This window comes from Pempheris klunzingeri, chromosome 6 (assembly GCF_042242105.1).
Source record: "Pempheris klunzingeri isolate RE-2024b chromosome 6, fPemKlu1.hap1, whole genome shotgun sequence".
Classification (NCBI taxonomy): domain Eukaryota; kingdom Metazoa; phylum Chordata; class Actinopteri; order Acropomatiformes; family Pempheridae; genus Pempheris; species Pempheris klunzingeri.
In genome coordinates, this window is record NC_092017.1 from 11,944,551 (window position 1) to 11,968,527 (window position 23,977).

A 23,977-nucleotide genomic window follows, 5' to 3' on the forward strand; every position below is an offset into this window, starting at 1 on the left:
ATTTGTACTGGTGTTTAATTCCGCTTGAACTTTTGAGTTAATGTATAATTTTTAACAAAAGTGAACATTAACAGATTCACTAAGAAGTTTTAAAGGATTTGGATGAAATGTGTCGATTAGATACTGGATTCTGATTGCACAAAATGCTAAAATCCTCAAAACTCAAAGCCTAAGAAGAATTATTAATAATTATCATAGTCTCACAGAGCTGCTAGTGTGTCTTTGGGAATAAAGTGAACAAAATACAGAAAGTCACGTTTAAATAATTCCAGTGTGTATATTTTAATGCTTTGTGGATCATCAGCAGGCTTAAGGCATTGCTCTGTCTTCATACATGTACATCACACGATCCACAGTTTGTAATAAATACAGTACAGGTAAAGAGGAAGCAAATATCTGTCCTAACCAACAGGACTCATTTCTCACACAACCCAAAGACAGTAGAGGGGCGCACACACACACACACACACACACACACACACACACACAGAGGTTTGTTTAAAAGAAAAAAGGTTTTCCTGGCACAATGGAATTACTTGCACCACATTGCAGCCAACCAATTTGACTTTAGGGACACAAACATTCACAGAACCTATTGCAGAGTACAGTTGAGGTCAAACCAAGACACATTTGCATACTTTGCTAATTAAGTATATTTTGCACCACTTGTTTTCGCCTTCTTCAAACAACCACTGCTCCATTGGTTTAGTCTATAAAGGCAATTACAACACATTAAGAGTTTACATTGTACATATCTGGCAACGTCTGCTCATACCACAGGATACTGGCACAGACTGGCACATAGGTCCATGTGTGAAAGGTTAGAGGCCAATCGGTCGAGCTGATTCCTGGTTTGAGTCAGTGTCGTTCTGTAAAATACTGGTTTTCAACACTCGCTAGACTCCCGTTCCCTGATCCGGTGCTCTCTGTTGTTTTTCTCTGTTTTCATCATTGGTGAATATGAGCTTCTGGTGATACTAGTATTATAGAATTAGCACTTTCCAAGTCAATGAAGATGTTTTTTACTCATGATAATGCTGTGTCAAAATTATGTATCACTCAAGCATGAGAGAATTAAAGGCATCTATATGTTTTTCAAGCAGGTTTTACATTGTACATCCGTCACTCCAGTCCAGTGAGCTCTGAGCGAACGTTGGTGGAAATGGAACGACTGGAGACGGAGAGCAGGCGAATGCACGCATGCACAGCAGATCCACTCACTGCATGTTGTTCAGCTGACTGTAGACATGCTCCAAGATCTGAGAGTAGGCCTGGTCTTTGGGAGCATGGCAACTCAGGGAGCCCTGAGGGAAGAAGACAGAGAGTTGTACAGGTAAAGTCAGCTGGGTGCAAGCGAGGGGTGTAAGAAATCCTGACAGAGTGAGAATCGTGGGATCACCGTCTAATATCTGGTAAGGTATAAAGACTCGGGTTTTCTGTTAATTATCCCACCTTGATCTTGTCCATCATGGTCGTATCAGGACACCAATATTGGCTGAACTGGACGAGGTCTGGAGCTGCCCTGTAGTAGTCGACCAGAAGCATCTGTGGAGGGAATAAACCAACTTTTTTTATTATGATTTACGGTATTTTTACAGTACAGATTTCACTGCAGTATCAGTACCAGTACCATTTCATTAAGAACATCACTGGTGAGAAAGTTGTCCTGTACGTAGGTGACCTCCACAGCCACTGGGATACCGTGGTCATTGGGGCGTTGCTGGAGGAAGGCAGATGATGCAGAAGTTTAGCAGAAACACAAACACAAGTGTCTGTCTGAACTAAGTAATAAACCTATGAAATATAATAATAATTATTATTATTATTATACAATAAACTAGGTAAGTAGTTTAAATTCTATTAGTTCTGCCTGTGTCCTCACCTCAGGCGGTGGTACGACCCAGAATGGGGTTATTGTGGATGCAACGCCTTGATTGCCGTGATAATATGGTCCTGAAAGAGACATAGAGAGGAAAGCTTAGTGACGTCAAAACTGCCTGATGTTACAGAAAGCTCATATAGAAATATATAGATAAACCATTACAACTTCAGCATCCTTACCCATGTTTCCAGCTGTTAAATACAGGAATACAGTAGCTGTGGAACTGTGAACTGACTGCTGGACGATATATTTTAGGTCTTTTGTCCATGTTGAAGTGAGGCGGTCCACAACAACCACTAACGGTGTCCTCATGAGCCACCAGTAATCTGCTGCTATAACCTCTCAGGACAGTTTATCCCAAATTTCAGTCAAGTGCAGTAGCACCTTATTCTCCTCTTACTGCAGTTCTGACATCGCAGTACACTTTTGTAATTACTATGCATACAGTTTATTGTCCTGCTTTTGCAATGTATATAATATTATTTCAGCAATACTATGATTTAATTCCTAACATGGGATCAATAAAGTGTCTTATCCAACTGTTTTCATAGCTCCCCGTGGAGGACGTATTCAAGCAGAATTTCCCTGCACAGGTCATATCAGTATAGTCCCACACTGTACGTAAAGCCAGGCTCTTACCACAGATGATGCCCAGACAGGGCTGGAAGCCGTTGTTTGAACCCTGCAGCCTCAGCTGATGGTCCATCTGGGAGTCGATGTCCTGCAGCGACGGCAGAGCCGGACCTCGCGGGTGACTGTGGTACCAGCCCACCAACGACAGCCCCCGCATGAACAGGTTCTGGCAAATCTGGAGCACCACAGCAGACGCTGATTAGAAAAAAGCCTGACTTTGCTTTAATGTTGTTTCACTTGAGTTGTAAAAATAAATAAATGTGTGCTAACACTAATTATTATGGACAGTTCACAGAGGAAGCTCTGCAGTAACTGGACAGACAATTCCAATTGTTGGGGCAACATTTTGGTAATTAGGAAAAACACTCAATTGTAATTTGCAGCTGTTTAATTCTGTTATCTAGCCCACTTTCAGTGTTTAACATTCAAATATGTGTTGCTGCGCATTTGGCAATATTAGTGCACAGGAATTAAGAGGAAGGACATTATTTCACGAGGAGTTCATGTTAAGTTCTTTATCCCTGGACAGTTCTGTCAGTGCTTGTGATCTCAAAACACTTTGGTAAAGCTGGAATTCATTAAAAGAAAAAATTAAAAAAGACGTTGTTGCTGGAGTTTGTGCTGCAAGATTCTAACTTGTTTTAACTTCCCGATGTTGGAAATGTCACTTCTTTCAGGTTTCTGGCTTCTGGAAAGAGAGATGCATTTTGACAAGAGCCAGCTGCTGAACTGTCCCGGGGCGCGGGAAGAACTGGTGAATTTTTAAAATGGGTGTCATTCACCTTCATGTCTTTTGAAGGCACACTCGCTGTAAGGGCAGATTCACTGCCATGCGTTACCTCCTCCTCAACAGCAGAAGCAGCCTCTCTGTCTGCCAGCCTGGTCCGACAGGGGAAAGCCCTTAACACTGTCAGCACTGAGATATATCAACAACAGAGGAAGACGGGGTTAAAGACGGCTCAGTTCTTATCTTCTGCTGATGTGCATTTCTCTGTTACCGTCTCATCTCTGGGGTAAAGTCACACTCACGTTGAGTATTGGTGTCCCATCGTCCCCCGAGGTATCCCACCACCTCACTGGTGGTCAGGTGACAGTGGAAGTCCTGTTGAGGATAAAAAGCAGGTAAGTTCTCTGAACTGTTCCCCAGTGTTCAATCGCCCTCCTATCGGTGTGGCTGTTACTTACCATCAGCAGCAGCACATTACTGGACACGGCCACATTGAAAGGCTGAAATCTGTTGATGGCTGAGAAAGCCGACAGCTCCACAAGTGTGTGCGGATCTCTGAGGATACAAGTAATGAGGTACAGAAATCAACAGTTTGAGACAAAATACTGACTTAAAACGTCTATAGAATCGAGTATTCAGCAATGCCGTGTAACAACACACTCTAATTCACCCCACTGGTCACATACAACCACACTGATCCATCTGAATAAAGGTCAGTACCTGGCAGCATCCCTGGTGCCCAAGGTGCAGTATCGGACAGGAATTCTCTCTCTGTCAGTTCTCCGTGAAACCATCACGTCTGTAGGAGTTCAAAAGAACGTCTGTTTGTCCATTTGTTGAAACCACAAAATTATGAAACTTTTATTTTACAAAGTTATCATCAAAAATCATACCATTTAATCCAGGTTTGGCGTTCTTGCTCTTCTCATCTGTCTGCACAGCTGTCTTCCCTTCCTCTTCATCCTCGTCGTCATCCTCCTCACTCACCAGGCTCTGGCATCACAACAAATGAATATGTATATTGTGAAGCCTACAGTAGTGAACCCAACCTGCGATAAACCTGAGGGGTCACAAGATCCTGGCAAAAATGTCCTTCTCACCATGTTATTAGTGTTTGTAACTACAGTCTTTGGCACCAGAATATGTTTCCTATGGAAATCAATGTGTTTATATCATTATCGTATTTTATAATAACCAAGTTGCATTTTTCTTTATTCTAGAGCGGCAACTGCTTCTTTCTTGTTACACAGACACTCGTGTCTAGATAATTCTTGAAAAAATGTGATTACCATTAAGAACACTTGCCTTTTTTTCACCCGTTTTAAGAACATTTACTTAACAGACTATTAATTATACACCAAAATTACTTAATAAGATGGCTAGCAATGGTGATCAGAGAAAACAAAAGAAGGGAAAACGTCTTTTTCACCGTTTTTCCTTTTTCCTGTCTAGAACTGGATACTTTCAATAGTTTGGTTCCCTAAAAAAAAGAACTCTCACATGAGACAGACCAAGAAGGAAACACAATCAGCACCCATCTTGTTTGTCCTCTACTCTTCCCCCTCTGCACGTCTCTGTACTGATCCATGAACTAACCATCTCTCTGTATGCTCTGGGAAAATCTGCAACCTCAGTGCTGTGGTACATTCACTCCTTTCTACAACCTAAAACATTCACTAAGCTGAGACATTGAGCTGCTCAAAAGCACCTTTTGGTCTTTTTACTGTTAAAGCCACACTTCGGGTCATGATGTTTGACCTTGACACTCATTAAACTTGATACTGCTTCACGTATTCGAGGTCATATACTATGAAAGATAAAAAGTGAAGTTACACACTCCACTCCTCACCATGTCTGCGCTGGGTTGGTACTTGTGCAGCCAGGTGGTTTTATACTGGACCAGCTTCTGTCCCCGGTAGCGTACCGACGCCCAGCCACAGCCAGACTTCTTGGCTGGGTTCACCAGACGTTTGCAGTGTGTTGCCCAGGCACTGGGGGAGTTAAAGATCTGGCCCGTTTCCACCCATCTGATTTTCCCATCATTCAACAGGTCCCCTACAAAGTTCTTACCCTGACGGGGCAGAGAAATGAGAAGTTTTAAATGAAAAAGAACATGATATGAATGTGGGTTTACTCCTCTCTTTTTTTTGTGGTGTTATTACCAGATAGTGAATGGCTAGCACGCCGTCCCCTGGCTCCACCAGGCCGTCCTTGAGCAGCACTCTCAGGGTGATGCCTCTCCGGGTCAGCAGGGAACCCCGTCCGGAGCTGGACCGCAGGTCTGCCTCCTCTCCACCACTCAGCTCCTCCTCATCCTCCTCTCCTCCATCCTCCACCACCTGTGGAGAGCTGGGTGCCTCTGAGCCTGTGGACATACACACACATCAAGGATCCTAATACGCACTCAACATGACATGTGGGCGTGATGTTGATACTGAAAATAAAACCATTATCTTGGCATGTTATGATACATTTAATTCATCAGTTTCCCCACTCCACAGCCTCTGATGACAGGTGGTATTACCCAGAGGCTTCAAAATGAGCCAAATCACCTGGCTACCAGTTAAACATCTGTATATGAAAGTTACATCAGGAACAAAGCCAATACAAATGTCCCATTATTCTAATTATAATGACTTTATAATGTAAGCTCCACTGTAATGGCAGCCAGCATCACTCATACTTGCAGCATGCTAAAATGATCGCAGTCCTATAACGGTGAAAGGAACCTCAAGGGGCCAAAATAGCCAAAAGATAATCTAAATTGGCATTTCATTAATTACGGCTAAGCTATGCGGTTGGCCTTTGTTTCCACCTCCCATTAGGACACGGCTCTCTCCGCAAGAAGAGGCCTGCTCCCCCTCTGTTAATTTCCCTCAGAATTACAATTAAAGCCCTCTTTCATTATTCTCACCCATATCTCTGAAAGCGTCGGAGAGCGCCTTTAAATCCAACTCGGTCAAAAGCGGCTCCTTTCCGGGGCACTCTGCGCTGCGTGGGGCTCAGCTCCGGGCAGATTTCACAGACACACTTCGCCACACTAGCTCCGGCTATTATTCAAAAACATAAAATGAAGGCGTCTGTGGCTCTGCAGTGTAGTTTCCTTGTTGTGTTGCTTTAATGTCAGTTCCCCTCCCCTTTCTTTCTCCCTCTCCCCGTCCTTGTCACTCTCCCTGTGTTCTTCTGAGCCTGTTTGCCAGACGTGCCATGCCGGTCAATCTGCCAGCATTCATGCATCCATTACACTAAAAAAATACAAACACGATCGTTAATCGGATGAAGCAGCATTAAGAGATGTCTTCAGTGTTATTAAAAATGTAAACAATGTGGCGATAAATCTGCGCTTCCTCCGGAAAGATGAAGTGTCGCCCCGTGCGCGTCAACCAGCCGCAATTTGGCATTTAGGCAGATTAAAAGTACACCCTGATCATTAGGAGCTCTTTATATATGAGAAACACTACGCAGCAGCTGCAGCCAGTGATCGGCGTGGTGTTATACTGCGACCCTGCCCCGTGTTTTACTCTGTTTCACTGTGGTTTTTCTTCACCACACCGAGATGGTCCTCCTTTATCTCCGAGAAGAAGCGCATTTACCGGGAAGCAGCCTGCGGAGGGCAGCAAACCTCCAGCGGTGTGTCTGCACGGGGATCGGCTCCTCTCGCCCCCACGTGGTGCTGACACAGGCCTGTGTTCACACAACAGCAAACATCCCAACGCGTCTGGCAGCGGAAATCTGCCATAAATCTGCTGCAGTGGAAAGTAAGCATGCGCTATGATACTTTATACTTAAGATCAGGTGTATTTCAAAGGGCAGTTCAGCTGACATTTCTTTCAAACATCAATGTGACAGATAGGCCTGTAGGTGGCCTGCTTGTTAATTTTCATATTAACAGTGTGCATGCAACAATCCTATCAAACATGATCAGTATTTAGAGGTTAAATTATCCAATAGCGTGGCTGGATTATTGGAGCAAACATTTGATGTTGGGGCCCAAATGACCTTCACAACACTTTGCTTCCATAGTTGAGAAGAATATTGGAAGTGTTGCCCTAATGTTTGTATGTTGTAAACTTAAACGGAACATCCCTGACTCCTCTTTGCTCTTTGTCAGTGCAAATTCAAAGTAAAACCTGAGTTCAGATACAAGGTGACGCTCCTCAGGTTCAGGTAACAGGAATCAGCAGGTCACGCTTGCACACTGTGGACGTGTCTCATGACTTCAAGTAGGTATCAGATGTTACTAGAGGTGAAGCTGTCACCACTTTAAATCAAAGGGCCTTGCTGCCAGAAGATGGAGCCATTCTTCATTAAGTTAGTCAGGATCCCTAACAGAGATCAGTCTACCTTCTCACCCAGGTTCAGATATAGATGTGTGTTATTATCATACCTACTAGCTCCTGGGCATGTATTGATTCATGGTGTAATCAGGTGATGTGACAGTGGTTTAGGTAGGGATGTAATGTCAGCAGGTTCTTTTTCCACGTTACTTCACACAATTGGCGTGGATTGTTGAGTGTGTGTCTTACTTTGACACTGTTGAGACGCTGCACTGCTTCCTTTGGTATGTATCAGCTCGGCAGCTCCAAACCTCTTGTGTGTATATTAATGGGAGAAAACCCTGATCTTGCTCTATTTGCACTTCTTTTTTCAGTCCACACCTGAGGCAATACAGAACATGAGCCCATGTCAATCTCCTATGTTGGACACACTCAGCGCTCTCGCTAAAGTCAGCAACAATCTGGTAAGTCATTATGCCATCTAGAAATTTTTCAAAGAATGTAGAAATAGCAGAAAATGTATGTGAAATTATGCATTCATGGCTTCTTTATCCTCCTCCACCTTTCTTTGTGATTGTAGCCTGTATGGTATTCCAGGGTTGTTTGTTTGTTGTTATTGATTGTTATTCTATGGTATGGTACTGTTTTCTATGGAAAACTATGGCATTCTGGGACATGCAGCAGTATTCTATGCTAATGTATGGTGTTGTATGGCATTCTATGGTTTGGTATGGTAATCTATAGTATCCTATGGCATGGTACTGTAAACTTTGGTACTGTATGGTATTGTCAGGGCCGGCTCTAGGCATAGGCCATATAGGCGGTCGCCTAGAGCGCCAGCTGCTGGAGGGGCGCTGCTGGTAATAATCTGCATCCCCAAGTGGCGCCCCCCGTCCGTCTGCCGCTGTTGAGACGCACGGTAATGGTATTATACGGCTATCTATGGTAATCTGTGGTATTGTACAGCATTCTATAATATGGTATGGTAATCTACATTAATGCATTGTATTGTACAGTATTATATGTTATTGAATGGCATTTAATAGAAGAATATTCTATGGTATTGTATGGCATTCTATAGTTATCTATGCAATGGAACTGTAATCTATGGTAATCTATGTATGGTCATAGGCATCTAACCAATGGAGAAGGTGTAGCAGCTGCACCCCCACTATTAGACTAGGGGGAACAAAGGTGTGTGCTTGCACCACCACTTTTTGGTCACACAAGGTGGCTAGTTTAGTTTTGGATCAAACGTAGTTATATCCGCCCATGTTATATGTAGTATGTGAATTAGAAATGTTATTTCCTGTCCTTACCTAAGATGTTTTCTCAAACTCAGCACAAGTCCCAGAGAATCAGGTCCAGACATGCCCTGAATATCTGTGTGTGTTACTCTCAGGGATTTCTGCTAGTAACAAAGTCATTACATGAGATGAATGAATGGATGAATGGGTTCAAATAAGGACTTTTATCAGGGAGACTGGTGTTACTTCTTTTTATGATGTTCATGAGAATCAGAACAAAAGCTTGGTTTTGAATCAAAATATATCCAGATGAGTTAAGTAGCTTTACAATTTGTCTTGGAAAACTATGAAATATGTGCATTACACACACTTTGAGACAACATTTGATCAGTTGCTCACTGCTGAAACTAGTACAGAACACAATGAAAAAACTGTATTTTATGGTACAATATAACTTGCGCTTTATACTGAAAGAGCAGCCTCATTGGTCCTTATTGAAGGCTCTGTGTTGTAGGAAATGGAACTTTCAGGTGCTAATTAAATTAGTATTTTCCTGCTATACCCCCCTATGGCAGTCACTAATCATGCACCCCCACCTTTGACTATAACTAGGCGCCTGTGCTTCTGATGTAACACCACTTGATAAAGTAGGTTTCTTCTTTGTTGTTTTTTAGATCAAATGCATGATTGAGACTCTAACCATCAAATGTGTTAAATCTAACACAGGAAACACACACACTGTTTTTCAGGTATTAAAAAGAATTATTCAACAAATCAAAAAATCAAATACATTTAATATGCTCTCATTTTATCTGCTCTCATTTTAACAGGTACCTATTAAAGGATGATGATAACAGAATTTAAGAAATCAAGTATGATTTTGTTGTTGTTATTGTCGGACAGTAAAGGATATATTTAAAAACATCAGCAACTTTTCAGTGTACTTCCCCCTACTCATCACATGACAAAGTAATCAAGGCCGGTCATGAGAAACTAAGCCAACATTACTTATGAAACTGCAGTGGGGGTAACATACTGGACAAGCAGGGTCACGTTTACTTCACTTATATAGAAGATAACAATGTGTTTGTAAGTTCCCCAGGGAGAAGAGAAACTAGTCTGTTGAGTAGTGAGGACGCACCACCACTTGGTAGGACAACAGGTTAGAGTGGCATGCATAAGCTTGTTCTGCACTGCTCGGGACAGACACAAGATTCACACCACCAACAGCACTGAATTCACCAACGTGGACCACGTACTTCCCCTCACACATCACGACAAGCCTGTTGCTGTAGTGAATACGTCCCTGCATCTCACGGGATAACTCACTGTTCTCTCTCACAGTCTTCAAACTAACAGCTGGCAAAGACAGACAAGTGACTCCTTCTCTTAAACACTCTTCCTGGCTGATGTAAACCCTTGCTTTCCAGAGCATGTTGTTAAAAGTGAAGCGGGCACTGCTGTGAACAGGGGTTTGGAAATCAGATGTCAGACTAGTTGGCTGGCCGTAATGAGTGTGGAACCTGAAATATTTTTGAGCTTTGAAGATGTTGTAGTAGCTGAAGGTGGAGCTCCATGGCCTGCCCGTGTAAATCCTGGATGTGTAGACATTTTGTTCTTCCCTCAGGTCATTGAGCAGTGTAGTGAAGGGCAGAGCATTAAACTGAAACCCCTGCAACTTCCTGGCAGGGTACTTTGAACCATCAAGTGTATACAAGTCCTGAGATGGTATCATTGGGAAACGGATGAGCTTCAAAAGGATCTCAGGCACAGCTGTGTGTCCTTGGGCTGCCGCCCATACCTCCAGCCCACTCAGGATGACGGTTTCATTACGTACCACAAGGTCTGAGCGAGACACGAGAGCTTTGACCAGATGTAATGGGAGATCTGTCCAGGCTGGGGAACTGATCAGCGCCTCACAGTTCCACGCCAGGTAGCGAAGACAAACTTCCTGTAGTGCCTCATCACCTGTAGAAACTGCATACACATAGAAAGAGGTCTGGCTCTGGAAAGTGGGATCATCTGGAAGAAACTGTCTGAAAATATTTGCAGCCTCATTCTGGAGCTCTTTCACACCCCAGTCTGTTGCCATCTTGAGAATGCAATAGGCAGAGGATAGTGTGACTTCAACCTTTCTCGTGTAGAAGTATCTGAAATAGAAAACATATTCATCAGCAAGGTTCAGCCTTTTTCCAAAGTGCACACAATTAGATTGTAAGTGATTCAGCCACTGTTATAAAGTCCCAAGTTTGCTTTTACCTGACAAAGTTGCTGGCGTGTTGGCTGCAATTAGAAGTGACATTGATGCTGAGGCTGCTGAAGTCTGGCTGAGAGGTTCTGAGGTTTGAGTTGAGAGAAAGGATGAGCCTGTGAGCACAGATTGTCTCAGTGGCATTGTTGTCCACCAGCACTGTAATGTTTAGGTCACAGTCATGTCCAGTGTCAAACAGCTCCCCCAGCTGATGAGGCAGGCTTGCATTGTGGTCCAAATCATACTTGTGGCTATCTGGCTCTGATAGAGATCAACATGGACACAGTGAATAGGGGCACCGCCATGGGCTTAGCATTAAGCATTTATTTTTCATGATACATTTTTAAAAGACAGCTAACATGTTCACAACATGCTCACCTTCTTTAGCTGGGAGCAGGGTTGGTTCAGCAGAGTAGAGTTCAACTGAGGGAAACACAGTGGCTCTCATGGTGGTCTCTTTTTGCCAAAAACAAGGAAAGAAAAAATCACCATTAGTTTTTTTGGGGGGGGCCCTGTCATTCACAGTCACCTGACCCCCCCCCCATCCTTTATTTCTCTGTGAAAGATGTACTCCGCTACTATGATGATATAATATTCTATTAATGATGATATGTTAATAAGTTTATATTTAAAAAGATTACCTAATTTCCTAATCATATTTTAAGGCCCCTTTCATTCACAGTCACCGGACTCCCCCCATATGGTGCCTCTGACAGTGAGCGGTGTGTTGATAAAAGAAACTGACTTTTTATCCTTTATTTTTCTGTGAAAGATGTATTCTTCTACTTACCATTTCCGCATCTAACACCAGCATCTTCACCATGATTACAGTTATGGTTCCCCCACCCACTAAACAGGCACTGGCTCAGCTTTAGCTCTGTCCCACGACATCTTACATCGTCCATCCAGATGTTACCATTCCCTGACACAAAATCAATCACAGAATAAAATCAGATGGGGACAATAAAACTATTTGTACCAAATATTGTTCACAATTACAGATTTTCATCATTAGTGTTTGACACATGAATGATTATACAGAACTGCAGTCAAAATTGAGCTTTATTACCGTTGCCAAATGCAGATGATGCCAGAACTTCTGTTGCACCAGGGAAACGTAGCTGCCTACACACTACATGAGCATCATTTATGTCCCAGTCATCATCGCACACGGTCCCCCAAGCTCCAGCATGAAAGATCTCCACACGGCCCTCAAAGTGATCTCGACCACCAACCAGCCTAATAAAACCTTCCTGCGGAGCTAAAGAAAAATGGAATGTGGTCACTAAGTTTATCTGAGTCCATTGATCTCTACTCTTACAGACAAAGAAGAAAAAGAAGTATGAACACAAGTAAACCATGTCTCTGTAATATTATGCTGATCTCTGATCATTTCCTCATTTACTTTGTCATACTAATGTGACCCATACAAAGTACGTTGTCACATTTTTGATGTAGCTGAATGTAATTGTCCATTTTGTATAATTGTATATTTCAAGGTCATAGTGAGTAAACTAAGTCCTCAAATTGCTTTAATGTTGGAAATGTGTGTATACCGCTGCAGACAGCAGAGGGCAGAAGAGCACTCGCCGTAACAGAGACGCTTTTGATGATGTAACTGTTGTAATCTTGTCTTTCTGGCAAGACCAACCAGACGAACTGCAGCAAGTTTGATCTGCTTCATTATTTGTCCTGTTTTACTGGTTAGTAACAAGTACAAAAAGCACAAAAGTATTGATATGCATGGTTGTTATTGTTATTTCTTTTGCTTTCATGTTAAGCCGTGGTTACTCTGTGTGCTGTAGCTTGTGTTCACCTGAGTCGCTGTGGATGTGGAAAATAGCAAATGTTATTTTCAGTTAGCATCAACTCCCACCCATAAATCAATGTAGAGCTCAAGTTTTCATATGTCTGAAGCTCCCGCACACTTGGTTAGCTCGATGTTTCAATAGTTTAATGTAAAAACTGTTTGTAAAATAAGCTCCACGTTGGTTTGAGGTCAGTTGTGTAAATGCCAATATGCCGCTATGAGGTACTGTCTTACCTGGGAATATAAAAAGCCAAAGATTTTGAAGTGAGTACAGTCAACAGAAATGTTAGTTGGTATTGAACTAATACATGTGGAGAAAGGTTTATATTCCTTCATAATGAGTCATAATATCAGTAAGATAACGTGAATTCATTGTACTATTTGTTTGCAGACAACTGTGATTCATTTTTATTTTTCATGGACTTTGTTCAACTTTGGTGAATGTGTCAGTGAAATCAAGGGCAGAGAATTTAAAGCACATTACTTTGTGTATGTAATAAATTCTGGCAAGAGCGGCCAGACGAACGGCAGCAAGATTGCTTTACTTTATTATTTTTCTTGTTTTACAGAATATCTGTTTACACGCCCAGCTAAGCGAAGCCTGTCACACTCACATCCCCTCTTATATTAGGTACTTCACTTCCTGCCCTTGTGTGTTTTCTCACCTGTGTAGCTGCCTGATTGGTGTCACCTATCCCTTATTATCTCCCCCTTCCCAGTTTATTTGGTCTCTGTGTTTCCCTTTCTCAGTGCCAGTTTGTCTTTGAACCTTGTTCCTGCTAATGTTCTAATTATAATCTCTGTCAGTCACTGGCCTTTAAAATCATTCTACCTTTTCCCCCCATATGATGCCTCTGACACTGGTTGTTTTTTTGTGAAAGGAAACTGGTGTCTGACTTTGTATCCTTTATTTTTCTGTGAAAGATGTATTCTTCTACTTACCATTTCCGCATCTAACACCAGCATCTTCACCATGATTACAGTTATGGTTCCCCCACCCACTAAACAGGCACTGGGTCAGCTTTAGCTCTGTCCCACGACATCGTACTTCGTCCATCCAGATGTTACCATTCCCTGACACAAAATCAATCACAGAATAAAATCAGATGGAGACAATAAAACTATTTGTTTTCATCATTAGTGTTTGACACATGAATGATTATACAGAACTGCAGTCAAAATTGAGCTTTATTACCGTTGCCAAATGCAGATGATGTCAGAGCTTCTGTTGCACCAGGGAAACGTAGCTGCCTACACACTACATGAGCATCATTTATGCCCCAGTCATCATCGCACACGGACCCCCAAGCTCCAGCATGAAAGATCTCCACACGGCCCTCAGAGTGATCTTGACCACCAACCAGCCTAATAAAACCTTCCTGCGGAGCTAAAGAAAAATGGAATGTGGTCACTAAGTTTATCTGAGTCCATTGATCTCTACTCTAACAGACAAAGAAGAAAAAGAAGTATGAACACAAGTAAACCATGTCTCTGTAATATTTTGTCTTACATGTAGTTTATTCTGTGGGAAACCTTCTTTCACTTCTTTCTTTCTTTTTAACAAGAACAGACTTTACCAGTTAGTTAACACATCCTCATTTTGCCAGATAAGAACACAAAATAAGTAACGGATGTGGTTTAAAAAAGGAGCAAAGAAAAATATTTTAGTACACTTACAAGCTCTATATTTTTTAAAATAATGAATGATTTTGGTTTGTTACTTCCACCTTTATTGCCATTGAAAATGATGTTTCTTCACTCAAGATGAATCAATAAACATTTCTATTTATCTGTGTCGTGTGTGACGGTGGAGACACTGAAGAAGAGAAGGATGGAAAGTTTGTGGGGGAAAATGTTGAATGCGATCCACCATCCCACCACCACAGGCCATGCAAACCCTGCTCAATCACTGTAAGCTCACCTCCAGAACGCAATTGACCCATTCAAAGCTTAAATAAATCTACCTTTGCAGGCCTGTAACTATCTGGTTGTCTAGTACTTACTGTACGATTTTAACTGACAGCAATCTGAGAAAATATAACACTGTGCAGACATGGACCATGGTTCATACAGTGGAATTCACTATTTGATGCAAGACTGATACTCTCCACAAGAAATGCACAAAAGGCTATTTTCATAGTCTAAATGTAAATTTAATGGTAACATTTTTGAATGAAAAATTCTCTTAACATTAATGAAAACCTAAAATAAATATAACTTAAATATACAGAAGATTAATCTGTTCAGTTCAAACTAACATTATCACCTGTAGAATGATAAAACAACATAGTAAAATCAGCAGCAGATTTTTTAACTAAATGTACAGAACATAAGCAGTTTTATAAGTGGAAATGGAAAATGGGAAATAAAATAGTGTTATAGTCACAGGTATGGTTTGTCACTTAAATACAGACTGAGTCACTCAGGGCTTCAACCTGTCCAACATCTACTACAGATTAGTGGTCGTTTTTGTTTCATTTAATGATCTTCATGTGGGGAGAAATATACAGTGTTGGAATTTCTATCACTGAAAAGAATTTGATAGTTTTTCTTTCTTCATGATGATTAAAAGATAAATTCTCAGTGATCCACAGGAATTATACCAACTGATATGTTGTTCAGCACAATGTTGCTCACCTCCTCCTTCAGTTGGGAGTAGGGTTGGTTCAGCAGAGGAGTTTTCAATTGAAGGCAGTGCAGAGGTTCTCTCAATGGTCACTTATTGCCAAAAACAAGGAAGTAAAAATATATTGTTAGTTTTATTAGTACATTGTACATAAAATATTCTATTAATGATGATATGTTAATAATTATATATATATATATATATATTTATAATTTCCTAATCATATTTTAAGGCCCCTTTCATTCACAGTCACCGGACTCCCCCCATATGGTGCCTCTGACAGTGAGCGGTGTGTTGATAAAGGAAACTGACTTTTTATCCTTTATTTTTCTGTGAAAGATGTATTCTTCTACTTACCACTTCCGCATCTAACACCAGCATCTTCACCATGATTACAGTTATGGTTCCCCCACCCACTAAACAGGCACTGGCTCAGCTTTAGCTCTGTCCCACGACAACTTACATCGTCCATCCAGATGTTACCATTCCCTGACACAAAATCAATCACAGAATAAAATCAGATGGGGACAGTAAAACTATTTGTACCAAATATTGTTCACAATTACAGATTTTCATCATTAGTGTTTGACACATGAATGATTATACAGAACTGCAGTCAAAATTGAGCTTTATTACCGTTGCCAAATGCAGATGATGTCAGAGCTTCTGTTGCACCAGGGAAACGTAGCTGCCTACACACTACATGAGCATCATTTATGCCCCAGTCATCATCGCACACGGACCCCCAAGCTCCAGCATGAAAGATCTCCACACGGCCCTCAAAGTGATCTTGACCACCAACCAGCCTAATAAAACCTTCCTGCGGAGCTAAAGAAAAATGGAATGTGGTCACTAAGTTTATCTGAGTCCATTGATCTCTACTCTAACAGACAAAGAAGAAAAAGAAGTATGAACACAAGTAAACCATGTCTCTGTAATATTTTGTCTTACATGTAGTTTATTCTGTGGGAAACCTTCTTTCACTTCTTTCTTTCTTTTTAACAAGAACAGACTTTCCAGTTAGTTAACACATCCTCATTTGGCCAGATAAGAACACAAAATAAGTAACGGATGTGGTTTAAAAAAGGAGCAAAGAAAAATATTTTAGTACACTTACAAGCTCTATATTTTTTTTAAATTATGAATGATTTTGGTTTGTTACTTCCACCTTTATTGCCATTGATAATGTTGTTTCTTCACTCAAGATGAATCAATAAACATTTCTATTTATCTGTGTCGTGTGTGACGGTGGAGACACTGAAGAAGAGAAGGATGGAAAGTTTGTGGGGGAAAATGTTGAATGCGGTCCACCATCCCACCACCACAGGCCATGCAAACCCTGCTCAATCACTGTAAGCTCACCTCCAGAACGCAATTGACCCATTCAAAGCTTAAATAAATCTACCTTTGCAGGCCTGTAACTATCTGGTTGTCTAGTCTTCTTTCATTTACAAAACAAGAACAGACTTTACCAGCTAGTTAACACATCCACATTTTGCCAGTTATGAACTGCAAAAATAAGCACTGGATGTGGTTTAAAAATGTCGTAAAGACTAATCTTTTAATAACTCTAATAATTAAAATAGTTTACTTGTATAGCAGGTTTAAGAACAGAGTTTACAAAGTGCTTTGACAGACGAAGCAAAACAGGATACAAGACTATCAGAGAGCTATCTCAGTGAGGCCAAACAACACCAAGGATCACAATGAATTTAGAACAACAGGAAAATAGGAAAAGTCAAAAGCAGGAGAGAGTGGGAGAGAGATAGAAGACATTAGAGCATTAAAAAGTCTATATCTAGAATCTAAATACCTACATGCAAAAATAAGAGCAATAATAAAAGCAATAACAAATAAAATGCCAAATTAAATAAGTGAATGAATGAGTGAATAAAAGAAACCAACACTGAGTAAACAGGCATAAAAGGACATAAAAAAGACAATGTCACATTAAGGCGGGTCTGTAAAAATGGGTTTTAAGAAGTGATTTAATAGAAGTCACTGACTCTTTGAGCCTTATCCCCTCAGGCAGGTTGTTCCAAAGTCGAGGGGCCCTGATGCCAAAAGCATGGTCATCTTTAGATTTCAGCCTCGACTCTGGAGCAGCCAGCAGGGACATGTCTGAGGATCTAAGGTTGCAAACTGGCTCATGTAGGGTCAACATTTCTTCAATGTAGCTTGGGGCCAGACCCATACGTGCTTTAAACGTAACCAGTAAGATTTTAAAATCAATTCTAAAACGAACAGGGAGCCAGTGAAGAGAAACCAGGACTGGGCTGATGTGATGTTGTCTGTTAAAATTAGTAAGAGTACTATTTGTACAATTACAAGCTCTACATATGTTTTTTAAATTATGAATGACTTGGGTTTGTTACTTCCACCTTTATGATTCCTATTCAGTTCAAACTAACATTATCACCTGTAGAATGATAAAACAACATAGTAAAATCAGCAGCAGATTTTTTAACTAAATGTACAGAACATAAGCAGTTTTATAAGTGGAAATGGAAAATGGGAAATAAAATAGTGTTATAGTCACAGGTATGGTTTGTCACTTAAATACAGACTGAGTCACTCAGGGCTTCAACCTGTCCAACATCTACTACAGATTAGTGGTCGTTTTTGTTTCATTTAATGATCTTCATGTGGGGAGAAATATACAGTGTTGGAATTTCTATCACTGAAAAGAATTTGATAGTTTTTCTTTTTTCATGATGATTAAAAGATAAATTCTCAGTGATCCACAGGAATTATACCAACTGATATGTTGTTCAGCACAATGTTGCTCACCTCCTCCTTCAGTTGGGAGTAGGGTTGGTTCAGCAGAGGAGTTTTCAATTGAAGGCAGTGCAGAGGTTCTCTCAATGGTCACTTATTGCCAAAAACAAGGAAGTAAAAATATATTGTTAGTTTTATTAGTACATTGTACATAAAATATTCTATTAATGATGATATGTTAATAATTATATATATATATATACATATATATATTTATAATTTCCTAATCATATTTTAAGGCCCCTTTCATTCACAGTCACCGGACTCCCCCCATATGGTGCCTCTGACAGTGAGCGGTGTGTTGATAAAGGAAACTGACTTTTTATCCTTTATTTTTCTGTGAAAGATGTATTCTTCTACTTACCATTTCCGCATCTAACACCAGCATCTTCACCATGATTACAGTTATGGTTCCCCCACCCACTAAACAGGCACTGGCTCAGCTTTAGCTCTGTCCCACGACAACTTACATCGTCCATCCAGATGTTACCATTCCCTGACACAAAATCAATCACAGAATAAAATCAGATGGGGACAGTAAAACTATTTGTACCAAATATTGTTCACAATTACAGATTTTCATCATTAGTGTTTGACACAGTCAAAATTGAGCTTTATTACCGTTGCCAAATGCAGATGATCTCAGAGCTTCTGTTGCACCAGGGAAACGTAGCTGCCTACACACTACATGAGCATCTTTTATGCCCCAGGTATCATCGCACACGGACCCCCAAGCTCCAGCATGAAAGATCTCCACACGGCCCTCAGAGTGATCTCGACCACCAACCAGCCTAATAAAACCTTCCTGCGGAGCTAAAGAAAAATGGAATGTGGTCACTAAGTTTATCTGAGTCCATTGATCTCTACTCTAACAGACAAAGAAGAAAAAGAAGTATGAACACAAGTAAACCATGTCTCTGTAATATTTTGTCTTACATGTAGTTTATTCTGTGGGAAACCTTCTTTCACTTCTTTCTTTCTTTTTAACAAGAACAGACTTTCCAGTTAGTTAACACATCCTCATTTGGCCAGATAAGAACACAAAATAAGTAACGGATGTGGTTTAAAAAAGGAGCAAAGAAAAATATTTTAGTACACTTACAAGCTCTATATTTTTTAAAATAATGAATGATTTTGGTTTGTTACTTCCACCTTTATTGCCATTGAAAATGATGTTTCTTCACTCAAGATGAATCAATAAACATTTCTATTTATCTGTGTCGTGTGTGACGGTGGAGACACTGAAGAAGAGAAGGATGGAAAGTTTGTGGGGGAAAATGTTGAATGCGATCCACCATCCCACCACCACAGGCCATGCAAACCCTGCTCAATCACTGTAAGCTCACCTCCAGAACGCAATTGACCCATTCAAAGCTTAAATAAATCTACCTTTGCAGGCCTGTAACTATCTGGTTGTCTAGTACTTACTGTACGATTTTAACTGACAGCAATCTGAGAAAATATAACACTGTGCAGACATGGACCATGGTTCATACAGTGGAATTCACTATTTGATGCAAGACTGATACTCTCCACAAGAAATGCACAAAAGGCTATTTTCATAGTCTAAATGTAAATTTAATGGTAACATTTTTGAATGAAAAATTCTCTTAACATTAATGAAAACCTAAAATAAATATAACTTAAATATACAGAAGATTAATCTGTTCAGTTCAAACTAACATTATCACCTGTAGAATGATAAAACAACATAGTAAAATCAGCAGCAGATTTTTTAACTAAATGTACAGAACATAAGCAGTTTTATAAGTGGAAATGGAAAATGGGAAATAAAATAGTGTTATAGTCACAGGTATGGTTTGTCACTTAAATACAGACTGAGTCACTCAGGGCTTCAACCTGTCCAACATCTACTACAGATTAGTGGTCGTTTTTGTTTCATTTAATGATCTTCATGTGGGGAGAAATATACAGTGTTGGAATTTCTATCACTGAAAAGAATTTGATAGTTTTTCTTTCTTCATGATGATTAAAAGATAAATTCTCAGTGATCCACAGGAATTATACCAACTGATATGTTGTTCAGCACAATGTTGCTCACCTCCTCCTTCAGTTGGGAGTAGGGTTGGTTCAGCAGAGGAGTTTTCAATTGAAGGCAGTGCAGAGGTTCTCTCAATGGTCACTTATTGCCAAAAACAAGGAAGTAAAAATATATTGTTAGTTTTATTAGTACATTGTACATAAAATATTCTATTAATGATGATATGTTAATAATTATATATATATATATATATATTTATAATTTCCTAATCATATTTTAAGGCCCCTTTCATTCACAGTCACCGGACTCCCCCCATATGGTGCCTCTGACAGTGAGCGGTGTGTTGATAAAGGAAACTGACTTTTTATCCTTTATTTTTCTGTGAAAGATGTATTCTTCTACTTACCACTTCCGCATCTAACACCAGCATCTTCACCATGATTACAGTTATGGTTCCCCCACCCACTAAACAGGCACTGGCTCAGCTTTAGCTCTGTCCCACGACAACTTACATCGTCCATCCAGATGTTACCATTCCCTGACACAAAATCAATCACAGAATAAAATCAGATGGGGACAGTAAAACTATTTGTACCAAATATTGTTCACAATTACAGATTTTCATCATTAGTGTTTGACACATGAATGATTATACAGAACTGCAGTCAAAATTGAGCTTTATTACCGTTGCCAAATGCAGATGATGTCAGAGCTTCTGTTGCACCAGGGAAACGTAGCTGCCTACACACTACATGAGCATCATTTATGCCCCAGTCATCATCGCACACGGACCCCCAAGCTCCAGCATGAAAGATCTCCACACGGCCCTCAGAGTGATCTTGACCACCAACCAGCCTAATAAAACCTTCCTGCGGAGCTAAAGAAAAATGGAATGTGGTCACTAAGTTTATCTGAGTCCATTGATCTCTACTCTAACAGACAAAGAAGAAAAAGAAGTATGAACACAAGTAAACCATGTCTCTGTAATATTATGTCAAGAGCTCAGGTTTTGTCTTATACTGTATATAGTTTATTCTATGAGAAATGTTAAGGTTTGATTCCAGTAACAACTAATTTTATCATAAAACACCACTTCTTCTTTCACTTCTTTCTTTCATTTACAAAACAAGAACAGACTTTACCAGCTGGTTCACACATTCAAATGATGAGTTGTGGTAGTACTATTTTTTTAAAGGTTCAAAGTTACATGCTAATCCAGTTGGGCTTGTTTCACATGTGTAAGAGGCTTTGGGAAGCGCTGGCAGCAAGAAAACAGCTTGCATGGACATGTTGTAAGCTCTGGTCACGGTTTTTGTGGTTTGATGTGTGTGGTTGTAGGGAGGCCTCTGAGGACATGATGATTGATCCCTTATAAAGCATTTTGCAGCCAACAAGCTATTTGTTTTGATGTTATGCATGCTGTTCTTATGTTAAGCTAACATAGTCCATATTTTGTCAATGCTGTGTGTTTAGTTTTCATGATGGATTCTGGAAAAAAGTCAAATGATCTAGTAATCATGGTGAGAAACTGACCTAGAGTTACAATTCTGGTAAGTTTTAATGTGTTTAATGAAAAATGTTACAAGGGACAGTTTGGAAATTGGACGATAGTGATTACAGTTATTTTTATTACCACCTTTATGCAGTGGGACTACATGCTGATTTCCAGGCTTGAGGAATAACTCCAGTAGAGATGGAGAGATCAAAAGATGTGTCATTTGGTCAAATATGAAAGGGGCACAGAGCTTTAGAAAATAAAGGTCCAGTTTATATTTGCTTGAAGGGCTGCATTAAAAAAATAGGATGTGAAAGCCTGAATGGTGAACTGAGAGCTGCGGTTTAAAAGGAATGTGACTTATAGATCAGCGATGCTGTCAGCCATCTTTCCCTTGTTTTACAACACAGGAGAAGACTATGTAATACCAACTGACAGTTAACAAATCCAAGTTTTGCTAGTTCAAAACCTCAAAATTTGAATGCTTTGAAATAAACTAGCAAAGTACACTATTTTAGTGGAAATACACACTTACATTTTGAATGATTTGGGTTTGTTGCCTCCACCTTTACTGCCATTGAGAATATTGTTGGTTCACTCAAGCAAGAGCAAAAACTAGCAAATATTTATATTTATTTGTCTCATGCATGGCGGTGGAGACATTGATGACTGTTACATAAATAAATGGGTGCTTAGATATGAAAAATCAACAGAGGTGCTATAGTTTCACAGAACAAGAACAGTTTACTCACCAGCAGCAGCAAGCTTGACGCTCAGCAAAAACGTGTAGAAAAATAAGAAGGAATTTTCTTTCATTTTGACCTCAGCACACTGGGGAAAAGGGGGAAAACAAGGAACATACAGATACACAAATAATTTTGTTGAGCATCTATGTTGTGTCTGAAATTACAATACTGACAAATTATATTCAGTTTCAATTCACATTTTTTCTTAACCCAACTCAACTGTGATGCCATCAGTAGCCTGTATATTTTTTCTGGTTAAAAATGGGAATTAACTCACCAGAACTCAAAATGAAGTGAACTGAGGAAAGGAATCTCATGGAAGAAATAAATTGGGGAAACCTGTCCACAGTTTAACACACTGTATGCAGCAATATTCCCGTAGTTACCACACCCACCAAGGGGGTGTTTCTGTGAAAAATTGCTGAAATCCGATGCCACGTTTTGCAATACTTGTGTACAGCAAAGGTCAACTGTGTATGTTTTCTATGGGGACATCAACAGTCAGTGGCCTTTGGACAAGGTAGAAGTTGGCACCAGCCAACATGTGATTACTAATGTTGTATACCTGGCACTGTATATAAAGCAAATTCTTACATTAACAGTCCCTTGTTTATTCCAGCATCTTTGCACTCTGCACTATTGTCTTCCTTTTATCTAGTCATTTGTCTTTTATACTTTTTATATGTAAACATACCAGTGTAAAGTAGTTAAATGTTTTCATTTACCTCTGATCAGCTTCAATGAACTGAAATTTGGAGAAATACCTTTGCAAGAACTATGTAAGATACGAAGCCTAACTACATTACTGCGCCCTGAATATTTTTCCAGGGAGACTGGTTTTACTTCTTTTTATGATGTTCATGAAAATCAGAACAAAAGCTTGGTTTTGAATCGAAATATATCCAGATGAGTTAAGTAGCTTTGCGATTTGTCTTGGAAAACTATGAAATATGTGCATTACACACACTTTGAGACAACATTTGATCAGTTGCTCACTGCTGAAACTAGTACAGAACACAATGAAAAAACTGTATTTTATGGTACAATATAACTTGCGCTTTATACTGAAAGAGCAGCCTCATTGGTCCTTATTGAAGGCTCTGTGTTGTAGGAAATGGAACTTTCAGGTGCTAATTAGTATTTTCCTGCTATACCCCCCTATGGCAGTCACTAATCATGCACCCCCACCTTTGACTATAACTAGGCGCCTGTGCTTCTGATGTAACACCACTTGATAAAGTAGGTTTCTTCTTTGTTGTTTTTTAGATCAAATGCATGATTGAGACTCTAACCATCAAATGTGTTAAATCTAACACAGGAAACACACACACTGTTTTTCAGGTATTAAAAAGAATTATTCAACAAATCAAAAAATCAAATACATTTAATATGCTCTCATTTTATCTGCTCTCATTTTAACAGGTACCTATTAAAGGATGATGATAACAGAATTTAAGAAATCAAGTATGATTTTGTTGTTGTTATTGTCAGACAGTAAAGGAT

At 40.0% G+C, this 23,977-nt stretch overlaps 2 protein-coding genes across 2 annotated transcripts; both read right to left on the minus strand.

Moving 5' to 3' along the window:
* Window positions 1-257: 257 nt before the first annotated feature.
* mpnd (MPN domain containing) lies at window positions 258-6,341 on the minus strand. Its single transcript, XM_070832051.1, has 13 exons — window positions 6,157-6,341; window positions 5,405-5,607; window positions 5,092-5,313; window positions 4,136-4,235; window positions 3,963-4,041; window positions 3,701-3,797; window positions 3,545-3,617; window positions 3,355-3,431; window positions 2,522-2,690; window positions 1,883-1,953; window positions 1,631-1,720; window positions 1,453-1,545; window positions 258-1,304 (listed from the first exon to the last, which is right to left on the minus strand). The coding sequence occupies exons 1-13, from the start codon at window positions 6,158-6,160 to the stop codon at window positions 1,218-1,220; spliced, it is 1,365 nt and encodes a 454-aa protein (XP_070688152.1). The 5' UTR covers window positions 6,161-6,341; the 3' UTR covers window positions 258-1,217.
* Window positions 6,342-9,003: 2,662 nt separating this feature from the next.
* Window positions 9,004-22,554, minus strand: LOC139202569 (scavenger receptor cysteine-rich domain-containing protein DMBT1-like). Its single transcript, XM_070832095.1, has 17 exons — window positions 22,481-22,554; window positions 20,919-21,110; window positions 20,640-20,771; window positions 20,294-20,374; window positions 18,853-19,044; window positions 18,596-18,727; window positions 18,244-18,324; window positions 16,090-16,281; window positions 15,811-15,942; window positions 15,465-15,545; window positions 14,023-14,214; window positions 13,770-13,901; window positions 12,087-12,278; window positions 11,808-11,939; window positions 11,396-11,473; window positions 11,026-11,278; window positions 9,004-10,916 (listed from the first exon to the last, which is right to left on the minus strand). The coding sequence occupies exons 1-17, from the start codon at window positions 22,542-22,544 to the stop codon at window positions 9,881-9,883; spliced, it is 3,294 nt and encodes a 1,097-aa protein (XP_070688196.1). The 5' UTR covers window positions 22,545-22,554; the 3' UTR covers window positions 9,004-9,880.
* Between the last annotated feature and the right edge of the window lie 1,423 nt (window positions 22,555-23,977).

What these genes read in the sequence shown, in the direction of transcription:
- mpnd (XM_070832051.1), bottom strand. An exon ending in GGCACCAGGGATGCTGCCAG is followed by an intron (nt 3,798 to 3,962) that starts GTACTGACCTTT and finishes TTGTATCCTCAG; the next exon opens with AGATCCGCACACACTTGTGG. An exon ending in GTAATGTGCTGCTGCTGATG is followed by an intron (nt 3,618 to 3,700) that starts GTAAGTAACAGC and finishes TATCCTCAACAG; the next exon opens with GACTTCCACTGTCACCTGAC.
- LOC139202569 (XM_070832095.1), bottom strand. Translation starts at nt 22,544, where the DNA reads ATGAAAGAAAATTCCTTCTTATTTTTCTACACGTTTTTGCTGAGCGTC. An exon ending in ACTCCCAACTGAAGGAGGAG is followed by an intron (nt 19,045 to 20,293) that starts GTGAGCAACATT and finishes ATTTTTCTTTAG; the next exon opens with CTCCGCAGGAAGGTTTTATT. An exon ending in ATCATCTGCATTTGGCAACG is followed by an intron (nt 13,902 to 14,022) that starts GTAATAAAGCTC and finishes ATTTTGTGTCAG; the next exon opens with GGAATGGTAACATCTGGATG.